Here is a 14,039-nt window from a genome sequence, read left to right on the forward strand (position 1 = left end):
ACTGTTACTCACACATTTTAAGGACTCAAAATGGAGGTAGCATCATAAAAAAAATTTCGGTGACCAACCAAAACCCCCCCCTCAGAGGCAAATTCTTGGTGCGCTACTGGGTACTAATTATATACTCCCTCAAACCATGCATACGTAATATTGGCACTATTTATAACATGCCTGATAGAACCCTATTAGTTACAATTTGTAATTTTTAGCATTTTAAGTTAACCTTTTCGGACCTGATAATGAACAGGAAATTTTAGTGTTCGAAATCAGTCGTCCAAGGTTTAATAAATTGTGAGTAATAGGCTATTGAAAATGTACTTTAAAAATGAACTACAACGTTAAAGGGGTTTTATTATTTCATATGGTCAATGAACCCCTAAATTTGAAAAAATCCCGGAGTGCTACCACTTAAGGGGGTGCATTTTTGTAAAAGGGGTGAATTTGTCCCTGTGCACTAGGGTGCATTTGGGAGAATTTTATGCACTTTTGGTACATATAAATCTACAGAAAAGTTGTTCAAAATTAAATTTCCTATCGAAGAATCTTTTAAAGTTAAAAATAATTCTTTTGACAAAAATATATTCAATAAACGAAGCAAAAAAAAACAGGAACACACGTGATTTTTCTTTTATGCCCCATAACTTTTTTCCACCAGGATGTGGGTACATGCATTGCTTTACACAAAAAACTTTTATCATTCCTTTTCAAAATGACATTTAGTAGAAGTCTTTATGATTTATAGCATCCGAGATACGATTTTTCAAAGTTTGCCACTTACACCATTTTTGGGATATTTGTCCTATTTTTTCGCACACATTGTTCTATAACTCTTTTCTGCGCAGTTTTAGGTGTATGCAATGGTACATTAAATTAAAAGAAAAAATAATTACCTTTAAAATTGTCTACCGTAGAAGGTCTAGGACTAATTTTAAGCAAGATATAGTTGTTCTGTTAACGATTTTTGCTATTTACGGCAAAATTAAAAAATTGCGTACGAAAGCTGCACTCTTCATCTTTAAAAGCCGACGAAATTAATTTTCGTCGATGAGACACTCTGTCCGGTCGATTCAAGCGTTGTTTCTGAGAGAAGTGCTAATAAACATTTTTGTTTATTATTATCTCAGATACATTTCTTGTTTGAAACATTTTTTTACGGCGTACAAATTCTTAGTAAATATATGTTTTCCGTTCTCCCCTCTTTAAGGGAGGGTTTAGGGGGAAGCCTGCGGTTAGAAATTGCAAACTTCTTTGCATCATTTTTTGGGGTCTCAAAAAAAATTGACATTCTCAGCAAAACTCAGCTTGTTCGTATGATTTTTAGAGGTTCAGTGACATTTTCGTCTTTGACGACTGCGACTGGAGTATGTCAGTCCTATTAAAAGTTTTAATTAAATATCCTTTATAAAAGGTATATGATTAAAAAGACCCCTTCGGGTTACATAGCACAATGTTTAAGGCCTAAAAAGTCCATCATCAGTGTATTATTACCTGGAATAAGTACTACCACTTTAGTGAAAGCAAACATACAGGTTAAATTTTGACTAAGGTTGAAAAAGCAATGTGGTTAAATACTTACCAGGTATACATGAGCCAAGCCACTAAATACCTGCGTAAAACCCTTAAAAAGTTACAAAATTTGTTGTGTTACATTATTGTTGAAAACATGTTGTGATGTTAAAGTATTTAACAGATACCCTGCATGACAACGTAAGACTCCCAATAGGGGTTGTTGTTGACCCTCAGACCTTGTCTGAATGGGTTTTAGATGGCAACTAATTAAAACTACAGTTTTTGAACGGATGCATGAACACAATGTAACTTATAGTAAGTGTCTTAATGTGACACCAGCCAACAATGTGTTAAGTGAATATATTGAGAAATTTTTAAATGTTTAAATTATTGTTGCTTATAACAGTAGCAAACATCAATATGTTGCAGTTGTAGTGTGGTATACCCTGAACATTATGTTAAAAACTTGTGATCAAACTATTGTATGTGTGGAAAGACTTTAAAAATGTTTGAATATAAAGTGGACTGCATAGAATTCACACAAATGCACCCTTGTGCATAGGGACAAACTCACCGCTTTCTTAAAAACGTACCCTTTTAACTCCTTAACGTACGTGCCCGTCTCAGACACGGGCGCGCCTTACTGGTAATTTTGTACGCGCTCGTCTGAGACACGGGCGCCGGTTAAATCTTATCCATCAAATTTTTCAAGCCCTTGCAAAGCGGATATTTGTATAAAGAGACATAATATGTAAGCATAATTATATCTTAAGTATTTTTTATTATAAAATAGATGACTCAGTCAGTATTGAGTTACTTAAAAATATATTTATTCTCTCATAACTTGCAATTTGCAATAGTCACCATTGATAACCGATATTATTGTCGAAATTTTGTTTTTATACCTTTTGTCTTGCCGGTGTAAAGTCGTCTGCTGAAGTTGATATTTATTGTGTTTTGCGTTTGAACTAATTTGTGCCTTATTTTCATCATTATTATTATATTGTTTGGTAAGTAAATTTTGCATATAATAATCGGCGGGTTATAGTAATGTGTATATTTTTTATTTTACTAAATTTCATTATAATTTATCTAAAATACTATTTGAATTATAAATCAGAACTTTTCTTTGTTGCAATATATTTTGTTTTTATTTCAGTAAAACTGCTTGGAAATGAGTGACAGTGAATCAGAATACGCAAATCTATCAGCAAGTGGTTCCGAAGAGTGTGATACCGAAATTGAAACTGATTCAGAGGAAAGTGATGTTGACACCTCTTTGGATTTAGCTAGAAATTGGTATCCTATTAGTACAAATCAGCCAGCCTTTGCTCCACCAAGATTTCCCTTTATTGGAGCTCCTGGATGCACTTATGCTTTGCCTGATGAATTTGACGTTTTATCATAGTATCAATTATTTTTTGATGATGTTCTCGTCAATCAAATTGTAACAGAAACCAATAGATTTGCTCAACAACAGGAAGCATCAACATCATGGTCACCAGTTACTGTTGAAGAATTGCACGTGTTTCTGTCAATGAAAATACTTCAAGGAATTGTCAGCAAACCAGAGGAAAGAATGTACTGGACGGCATCAGAAGCCTTTGAAACTCCGATCTTCTCAAAGTTGCTCGCTTACAGGAGATATTATGATATCCAAAAGAATTTGCATTTTAGCAATAATGATGAGTACAATTCTGAAACTCATCCACAGCCCAAACTAAATAAAATATGGCCTGTTTTCGACAATATAAATTTATATATCCAGAAAGGGACATCAGTGTCGATGAAAGTCTTATGTTGTATAAAGAACGTCTTGGTTGGGTGCAATATATCCCAATAAAAAGGGCTCGATTTGGCATCAAACTTTATTGTCTTTATTGTCTCTGCGAGTCACAATCTGGATATTTATACTCTAGCATAATATATACAGGGAAAGGTACAAAAGTAAGTGAAGAATACAAAGATTTACCCAAGTCTTCCCAAGTGGTACTCTCCCTAATGAAACCACTGTTAGGTATGGGTTATTGCCTAACAACAGATAATTTTTATACATCTCCTCAGTTGGCAGACATACTAATAAAACAGGAAACAGATGTGTATGGAACTTTGCGTTCGAATCGTAAAGAAGTTCCCATAGAATTGCAACGGAAAAAGTTGAAGAAGGGAGAAACGATCGAGTTTCAAAAGGGGAAAGTAATGGTGCTGAAATGGAAGGACAAGAAAGATGTTTTTCTTTTATCTACAGTTCACAACCCACAAATGGAGATTACAAGAAAAAGAGATAGAGAAGTAAATCACATTTCTAAACCGAAAGTAGTCATCGACTATAATGATACAATGGGAGGTGTTGATCGGCTAGATCAACATCTTCATGACTACCCAACAACGAGAAAGAGGGGAAAAAAGTACTACAAAAAGATATTTTTTCATTTATTGGATATTTCGGTATGGATCTTCCGGATCTGAATCCTTGTTGTTCATCTGATAAAGTTGTTATTTTGTTAATTTTGTTGGTTAGTACTTTTGTGGTAAGCTTAAGTAGTAGATTTATACCTCTATAATTGTTGGGGTCTTCTTTATCTCCTTTCTTTAACATTGGTATCATTATGCTGTTTCTACATGCGTCTGGTATCTTGCATTGCAATATTAGTTTTTGTATAAGTTTTGTCATCTGTAGGGTTATACTTTCTGCTCCGTGTTTTAGAAGCTCGTTGGTTATTCCGTCTGATCCTGGTGACTTTCTATTTTTGAGTGAATTTATGGCTATTTCTACTTTCTGAAAACTGATTTCTATTTCGTGTCTTAATTCAGGAACGTCATTGTGTTGATTATTATTTTCCTTTGCTTTAAACAGTTCCATCAGGTATCTTTCCCATTCGTTTGCTGGTATTTTATTGTATTCCTTCAATTCTGCCATTTCTTCCCGGTGGTTTCTTAGGAATCTCATTATTTGTTTTTGTGTACCGTAGAAGTCGCTTTCCATCCTTTTTGTAAACTGTTCCCAGTGTTCATTTTTTGTTCTTCTTACCAACTGTTTTGTTTCATTTTGCATTCTTCTATAGGTGTGTCGGGATTCTGGGGTACTTGATGTTTTGTACTTCGTATAGGCCTCTGGTTTCTCTTTACATGTCTCTTTTATTTCTTTTCTGAACCATGGTGTATTGTTTTTGTTTCTTTTGTTCAGTATGACTTTGCGTTTTCCTAGAACTTCTGTTGCTGCTTCTTCAATGTTGTTTTTCTCCCAGCTCGAGTTTATATCTTCGATGTCGTCTATTTGTTTCAGCTGTATCTTCTGTGCTAGCCTCTGTTAGTTCCTCTATTAGTGACTATAAAATCAATCATAGATTTATGCCCCCTGGAGTTTTCAAATGTATATTTATACTGGAGCTTATGGTCGAAAAATATATTATTGATTCTCAGTTCGTTAAAAGCACAGAGATTAGCCATGAGTTCTCCATTCGCATTGACATGGTTTTCATTAAATCTTTGTTGTACTCCTGGAACTATTTCATTTCCGATTCGTGCATTAAAGTCATCCACAAGAATTAAGGGCTCTTCATGAGGTATTTTATCCAGGATGGTTTGCAATTGTTATTGTTATCTTTAATGTAATTTAATTACCATATTTTAATAATTATTCATTTTATCCTTGTCAATTTGCTATTTTTTATTTAATATTGTAATTATTTTCAATTTATATTTGGCAAGGAAATATTTTAAAACTTATGCAGCCACTACTAAAATCATTTTTTTTTGTTTACCCTTATTGGGTGGTACTTCCTAAAGCCTTGTGGTGCACCACACATGCGATAAAAATTGCAGCAGCATAGCAGATATGCAGAACTTAATAGCTGCTTAGGACCACAACAGGCTCGATCCCAGCATCTTCACCAATTTGAAAACTACTCATCAGCAAGTTATACTGTAAAGCAAAGATCAGAAGCTATCAGCATCTTTCTGTAAAGTTATAGGCAAAATCTGGGGACAAACTAAACAAGCACTGCTATTTAGATTGTTCGGTCTTAGTTTTAGTTTCATAAAGTTTTTTAGTTATTGTAAAGTAATGGATCAGAAAAATCAGTAGGCAAATATCTAGGAAAAAAAGCCAATTTTAGACGCCAGTGCAAGGAATATGTTGTGACAGATAATGGGTTGTATTATAACAAATAAACATTTGATGAAGATGTTTTTAGCTATTTTAATTCATAATGCGGTACCTATATGAAAGGAGCTATTTTATAAACTTGTCTTCTTTGAATCATTTTGTACCTGCAATTCGGTATTTAAGAATATGCCTGCATTCCTTAAAGAGCTCTGTAATATAAGTTGATTTTGTTTATTAGTAGCGAGAATTAGTTACCAAACAAAAAAACAAGATAATCACATTGAACAACACAAAAATGGAGTAAAAATTTAACACCCACTGATGATCAAATATATGCCAAGTACTGCGTGCCGATTTGTTGAGATTTCTTGACATGATAAAGAAGAGTAATATGTAGAACTATATCCCGGGCAAAATATTGCGGTAGGTTACCATTTACTTTCAGCAGAAATCGTTTCACTGATTCAGATCCACTCTCTGTTCTTCAGTACTTTATAACTTCGAAAGCTACTTTCTCGTGCCAAAGTCTGGTTTTCGATATACCTACTGTCTTTTATCGAGTTTAGGCTCGATACTTTCCCTTGGATTCTGTAGTATTTTTAAGGTATGCTTTCCTAAGTTATACCCTCTACACAGTTAATGCGTTAGTAATTGATTTCAAGGACACTGCAGTATTAAAATTATATCAGTATTATTATTTTTTTATGTTTTTTTAAATAAAATTATATTGTTTCCTGAAATTGCGTCATCTTTGACGTAGCCGACAAACTAATGTAATATTGATAATACTACTTATATAATAAATAGAAAACTAATTTTCAACAAACTTCCTTACACAAAAGTGTAAAATAAGCCGGACATTATAGAGGAAGGGAATGGATAGGAATGTAATGGAAAGAAACGGAAAGGAATGCATAAACCGTGTAGTAAGTAATTTAGCAAGAGGAGAGAATTTAATTATATTTAAAAATATAATCACACCTCTGATGGGTGAACACATGCTCTGCGGTGTTCTGCAAAATATCGCATGTGCGGTTTTACACTTTGTTTCGTTAAAGTGCATTAAGCTTTATTGTGTGTTATTAATTATAAATTAATTATATGCATTAATAGTTCTCCTGATCATTTTAATTGATCAAAAAATATAAAAGTATGTGATAAAGATAATATAATTATTAGTTGTACGATTCTATATCGTATATGAAATAACTTAACATATTGAGTGAGTAGAAGAAAGGATTTTCAGAAACACGGAAAAAATTGTTCAGTTGGCAATACATGCAAATCCGGTTCGTTCCGATCTTTTTCGTATTGTTCCGATCAACACTAATAAATTATGAATTCTATCTATCTATATAAAGATTTTTACAGTTGTCGCCGCCTTCCTTCTTTCAGCCAACGTCTCCAGTCCTTTCTGTTCTGCCATTTTCCATCTCTAAGGTCTCGTCTTTCCATGGCCTCGTCCACTTCATCCCTCCATGATCTTCGGGGTCTACCTCTTTTCCTCCTTCCTATTGGGTTCCAATCCGAAATTTTTGCTCTCCACCTTGTCTGATCTATTCTTCTCACATGTTCATACACCAAATTAAACGTTTTTCTTCGATGTAGTTGAGTATGTCTTGGTCTACTGCCATTCTTCGTTTTATCTCCTCATTTCTGATGCGATCCATTTTTGTCACTCTGCAGCTTCTTCTCATGATCTCCATTTCAGTTGCTGTGATTTTGGACCTGTTTCGTTTATTTATTACCCAATTCTCTGCTCCATAGGTCATTATACTGCGTACCAAGGTGTTATAAATTCTCTTCTTTGTATTTCTGGTAATCTGTCTATCCCACAGTACCCCGTTCATTTGTTTAATACATGTTCTTGTCTGTGCTAATCTGCTGGTTATCTCTTGCTCGGTAGTTCCATTTTTTGAGAGTATGAATCCTAAATATTTGAATTTGTCAGTGCCGTTAATTTCCCTATTAACGTCCATTTCCAAGTTTCTCACTGGTTCTTGCTCTGTTGTTAAATATTCGGTTTTTTCTAGATTTATTTCCAGTCCATTTTTTGTGTATTCCTTTTCTAATTTTCGGAGCATATAGCACAGATCTTCTTCATCTTGAGCCGTTACCACTTAGTCATCAGCAAAGCTTAAAGTATACAAGAAGTTGTTCCGCATTGGTATTCCCATCCCTTCACATTTGAATATGAATTCTATGTTATGTTAATATGCTATGTAAAAGTTCCGTTCCCTTCCATTCTATTCCTGCTTAAAAGATCGCAATGCATAATTGAAATGAAAATCTTAAAAACTAATTTGTAGAGTTTTATAGGTCAAGAACGCCGAAATATACAAAGTGAAAAAAGGGTAAACACCTACGTATGTTTATTAGAATTCATTAGTTTTTTAAATAACGACTTATCTTGCCATGAACAACAACTGATACAATTTTCAGGTTTATCTCAAGATTTAATGGTGGCTGCGTGAATTGTTTGGCGATAAAGAAGCATTCAATTTTGTGAATTTATAGTGTCATTTAAATTTTAAATTTCGTGTCTCTGATAGAGAGTACGTAAAATTCGCCAGGTATCTTATACATATTGTTACGCCGTATAATCCAGTGCAAACGAACGTGGAACCGGAAAGAAGGCCAAAGACACTGAGCTACGGGTTCTGGACGTCACAGAGGGACTGCAGAGCGACAAGATCGCCGATTAAGACTTCTGGCTCCAAGAGACAGATTGAGTAGTACTCAAGCCATCGCAAATCAGTGGTTTAAACATGGTTGGTATGCGTACGGTATATCGCCGAACACTACAGTTTGATCTTATTTCTTATCGCTCACATTGGATGCTACACGTCAAAGCTGAACATCGGCGTAACCATTTGATCTTGTGTTGAGAAAAAATTTATGAGACAGGGAATGAAATCAGGTGGACTTTAGTGACGATTCTCACTTCTGTCTGGAAATCACTCTAAGGGCAAGAATGAGAAGGCGTTGTCATGAAAGACATGATCCACAATTTGAAAGAAAGTATGGGGTGCTATAGCGGCTTATGGTAGCAGATTACCAATCATTTTCATCAGAGGCAATATGATAGCCCGACGTTATATTCAGAAGGTATTGGATGCTCATTTTATTTCACACTTAAACACCATCCAAAACCTGATTTTTCAACAAAGCAATGTCATGTCATGTCATGTCAGAAAATCGTTAGCCTTCATGGATCAACATCAACCATTTATCTTGGCCACCACTATCGCCTGGTCTGTCTCCAAATGAACATATCTGGAAGATGATAGATCGCAGGCTCTTGAATTTGAATCTGAACCCTCCACAGACTTCAGCAGCTCTTATTCAACAAGTTGGAATGTCAGGAATGCCAGAGTGATCCACAGGCGTGTAAATGAGTGTATAAGAAATCATGGATCCTAAACACATTATTGAACCAGCTTCATTAAAATCTGATAAATATATGGAGCTGTTTACCTCTTTCTTTCCACTCAGTATATATCTTAAACATTATATTACTTTAATTACTTACCTAAATTATAAGTTTCTTTTTCAGAAGCAAATTTGGCAGGCATCATATCCTCAATAAGCGTTTTATTTTGGGCGATCAAACCAAAGTGAAACATAAAGAAAATTGCAGATATTGTTCCCAGAAGGGCGGCTAAAATAAATCTATTAAATCATAATTTTTGAATGCAACTCATACTTTAGTTCTTAAAAATAAACCAAATTACCAATAAAAAAATTTTTAAATACAAATACACTCTTGGACGAGATTATTAAATGATTTTTACTAGATCATCATTACTAGAAACTGATTTCAAATAGTTAAAATAAAGTGATGTAATGTTTGCGAAATCTATATTTGAAAGATTTATCTGATGATCACAGAACAAAAAATAGTCACACATAAACAAAAGATCGGTCATTGACTATAATTATAATATATAATCTATAACTATAATAATAGAAGTTAAGCGAGCTATCTTAAAAACAAAGAGCAAGAAAACACCTGAAGAAGATCTGGTGTTAAAGCCAAACACTTTAAACATCTAAGTAAAAACAATATAAAAAAAAATGAATCATTTTTAATAGCATATATAAAAGTGGAGTCACGCGGCAAAGATATTTATGAGAATAATATGTATGGCCTAAGAAAAAGAATATACCTCAAAAAAGATTATTATTAAAATGTTTATTTTAATCTATTTACAGTCATCTAATACTAACACTAAAAACACAATTTAATTTATTACATTTATTTACTTAACCCTAAACATTTATTTTCTCGACTGACTCTTAAATTGTAATCGCTCTTATTTATATTGTTCGCTTCAATGTTCCGAATTTAATAAAAAGTTTTCGATGCCGCTAGGGCGCCGCACCTACAGTCCGATCTTAGATCACGTATATTCCATCAGCGGCGTAGCCAACATATCGTAACATCTTAAAAGATGGTTCCTCCTGGAACCTTGTCGGGACTGAAACTGGATGCTGGTATCGGTAACTGGACCATCTTTTACAACTCCCAGTTGTATAAAAGTGACAAAGGACGGTTGCCGCTCCGCACCTTTAACGAGTTATTAGTTGGTTTGACGAGCAGGTTATGATCTGTTGATTGACCTGACAGTCACAATTACTTATTTTCAAAGATATAATTTACTACTTATTTTATATACTCTATACTATTTTATATAAAATTATTGTGATTTTTGATTCTAAATATGATCTGTAATGAGTGATCCCATTTGACATTTATTGTCATACCTAAACTCTGTTCTTTCGATGATTTCTTTATTAATATATAATCCATTATGAGGTACAATTTGTTTATTTATACTGTTACTTTGTGCATTAGGTCTTGTAGACTTTCCGAACTATCAGAAAATATCACCTTATCATCTGCATACCTGACATTATTAAATTTCTTTCCGTTTTTACACACATCTTTATCGACATCACTTAAATATGTTTTTTGAGTATAACAGACGAGGACAATATGTAATCCTATCTAACCCTTTAGTCTAATCCCATCTGTTTTCTCTCCTTTTATTCTTAAATTTGCCTTCTAATCTGACTACAGTTCTGATATTATTTTATCTCTTTATCAATTTTTCAAGGATTTCTAATAATTTGTAATTAATCTACTAAAAAAGCGTCAGTGCCGACATTTACATCTCTGCATATCTGCAAAGTACACAAAAAATGTTTTTTCTCGAACCTATTGCATCTTGAAATCAGTTTAAAAGGAATTATGAGAATCTTTTTTGACTATGTAATAGACGGTTTTGTTTGTATAGCTTGATTTTTGCACTGGTCTTTTGTCATCACCAAAGGGATCTTTTAAATAATTCTTTAATTTTCTAATAAGTTTTGCCCAGAGTTATTCTTCCAATGCTACTCATTAGTTTACCCCATTATTTCTACCCTGTTATTACTGCAATTTTTTATTTTCACAATCTGTTCCTTCATTAGGTTAGTTCACTTCCTACAAGTTAAATGTATGTCTATTACATGGTCATGTAAGGAGAACAATGAAGTTTCCATTTAACTTAACAGACAGAACATAAATTCAATTAATATCTATTTTACTTAATATCTATTTTAGTATTTACTTAATATCTATTTACTATAGTAGTATTTACTTAATATCTATTTTAGTCTGATGTTAAAATCTAGTCTGCGCTTTAGTCTGCGCACTTCACCAATACCGACAACCAGCTCACTCGTGAGCGTGTTGGGAGGCACACTTAATCGCTCTTTGTATTTTCTGCTGAGGTTGAAGATTTCTTCCTTAATAGTAGAAACTTTTAGGTCTCTTCCTATCACTTGATTGAACACGTACTAGGGAGCATTTACTATCGTTCGTAGAACTTTATTTTGAAATCTTTGAAGAATTTTCAAGTTATAATTACTGGCTGTGCCCCATAATTTGTATCCCATAAGTCAATACGGGTTTTATTATAGATTTGTAGATATTTTGTTTTCTGTTGTTAGTTGCGATTTTCTTCCAATCATTCAGTAGAGTTTATGTAGGTTGAGTCCAAGTTGTTTCCTTTTAGTAAAGGTGTGTTTCCGCCAAGTTATTCTTTTATCCAAATGTATACCTAGATATTTTGTGGAGTCTGCTTGTGTATGTTAACTATCATTTAAATAAACTGGATGACAAGTTTTCCGTCAGATTGTGAATTGCACATGGTACGATTTTGCTTCATTTTCTTTAATTTTCCATATTTTAAGCCATTTTTGAATTTTATTCAGATTCATTTGCAAATTTTGTGATGCTCTTTGCGGGCTTATATGTGACGTAAGAACAGCCGTGTCATCGGCGTATATAGCAGCTGTAATTAATCTGGTAATTGTAAGTCAGCAGTAAATATATAAAACAGACCCATTAATGCTGCCTTGAGGCACAGTAGACTTAACTTCTTAACTTCGAATAGCTCGGGGCAGGCTTCGTGCTCTTTAATTACAGAATAACGGTCGGATATATTAGATTTCAAGATTAGATAATAGTAGTGGGAAGATTTTTCTTGAGTTTGTAGAAGTCCGTTGTGCCACACCTTGTCTAAAGCTTGACTGATGTCTAGAAAGGCTGTATTACAGTACCTCTTGTTCTCGAGATTATTTTTTATGTTTTCCCAAGCGATGAACTTGTTCTATGGTTCCATGCCTGCTGCGGAAACCAAATTTAGTTGTGGAATTAAGTTTCGTTTTAAGAGGATTGGCTCCAACCGTTTTATCAGAAGTTTTGCATTTCTGCTATTTTTGCGAAGTCCAAAATCCAATTTATATTTTGTTGGATATATGTGGATATTTTGGTTTTTGCAGTATCTAAGCGAAGTAGGTTAACAAAATTGGGGAATGATCGGATGAAAAATCAAAGCTGAATTATATTTTTATATGTGTGCTATTAATACCCTTAGTGATAAAGAAGTCAATGGCATCTGGAATATTTTTAGGATCTGAAGGTCAGTATATAGGTTTGCCTGTTGCTATCGAGTTTAGGCTATTGTCAGCGATAGTGAGCATCAGTTATCTGCCTTTTGTGTTTGTCAAACGGGCATTTCCATAGTGTATTCTTGGCCTTACGAGTAAAGTCTCCGCCACCTATGAATTTATTTCCAAGCGTTTGCATATAGCTTTCATAGTCATTTTTTTATTATTCAATTTAGGTGGGCAATACAGATGAAGAGATAATTCACCACACAGCAGAACAACTAGTTGAGCAACCAACATTGGAAGAAACGATAAACGTCATAAAACATCTAAAAAATAACAAAGCACCTGGCACAGATGGAATAACTGCAGAACTGATAAAGAATGGTGGACATGCGCTATGGAGGCGTATCCATAAACTAATCGACCGCATATGGACACTAGAAGTCATCCCAGAAGATTGGAAAGTGGGAATCATACTTCCTATGTACAAAGGGGGAGACAAACGACTCTGCAAAAATTATAGGGGCATAACAGTTTTAAATGTCATCTACAAGATATTATCAGGAATTATATATAGCCGCCTGGAATCGTTTTCGGAGGAGATTATTGGTGAATACCAATGTGGCTTCAGACCAAAGAGGTCAACTATAGACCAAATACATATGTTAAGAGGTATACATGAAAAATGTGTTGAATATAACAAACTTATTTACAACTTGCATAAAAAGAGTAGCGGGAAACTGGCTACAAGCGGCCCAGTGTAGAGAACACTGGAAAGAACTGAGGGAGGCCTATGTCCAGCAGTGGACGGGATTGGCTGATTGATGATGATGATGATTTACAACTTGTATATCGATTTCAAACAGGTGTTTGATGGAGTAGATCGACAAAAGATGTTAAAGCAACTATCTATGTTAGGGATACCCAATAAGTTGGTTAAACTTATACGAATGACTCTGGAGGGTTCCGAAGCTATGGTGAGAATAGATGGAGATATGACGCAGGCCTTTGATATTGAAAATGGAGTTAGACAAGAGGATGCCCTATCAACAACACTTTTTAATCTAACTTTAGAAGCTGTTGTTAGAAAACTGGATATAAACGGCTGTATTAATATAAGATCTATGCAAATATGCGCATATGCGGATGATGTTGCCATAATAAGCCGCAACAAAAGAGTATTAAGCGAAAAAGTTATAGAACTGAAACGAGAAGCTGCTACGTTTGGTCTATATATAAATGAAAGCAAAACAAAATATATGGAGTGCACAAAATCGAATGAACATGAGAATCTGAAGGTAGACAACCATACCTACAAATATGCCTCCACTTTTCCCTACCTAGGCTCAATAATAAATGACAACAACAACATCAGTCAAGAAATACAAGCACGGATTCTTAGCGGTAATAAGTGCTTTTATGCATACAAAGACTTAATGAAAAGTAAGTTACTGAATCGTGAGTCTAAGCTGAGAATCTA

At 34.1% G+C, this 14,039-nt stretch overlaps 2 protein-coding genes across 4 annotated transcripts in view; one reads left to right on the top strand and one right to left on the bottom strand.

The window, feature by feature from the left end:
* Positions 1-14,039, top strand: part of LOC140437046 (uncharacterized) — a 126,873-nt gene that overhangs the window by 66,937 nt on the left and 45,897 nt on the right. Inside the window, exon 6 of one of the 3 annotated variants that reach the window (XM_072526281.1) lies at positions 2,669-2,884. The exons of 1 other annotated variant lie outside the window; for it this stretch is intronic. In XM_072526281.1, coding sequence (XP_072382382.1) covers positions 2,669-2,687 — 19 coding nt within the window. In that variant the 3' untranslated portion in view covers positions 2,688-2,884. Of the gene's footprint in view, positions 1-2,668; positions 2,886-14,039 lie in introns of those variants that run through there. One more of the 3 variants, XM_072526282.1, reaches the window with a different exon arrangement.
* Positions 1-14,039, bottom strand: part of LOC140437047 (palmitoyltransferase ZDHHC15B-like) — a 34,636-nt gene that overhangs the window by 1,584 nt on the left and 19,013 nt on the right. Inside the window, exon 3 of the mRNA XM_072526284.1 lies at positions 9,150-9,289. Within this exon, the coding sequence (XP_072382385.1) occupies positions 9,150-9,289 (140 nt within the window). The remainder of the gene's footprint in view (positions 1-9,149; positions 9,290-14,039) is intronic.

Source organism: Diabrotica undecimpunctata, chromosome 3 (assembly GCF_040954645.1).
Source record: "Diabrotica undecimpunctata isolate CICGRU chromosome 3, icDiaUnde3, whole genome shotgun sequence".
NCBI lineage: Eukaryota > Metazoa > Arthropoda > Insecta > Coleoptera > Chrysomelidae > Diabrotica > Diabrotica undecimpunctata.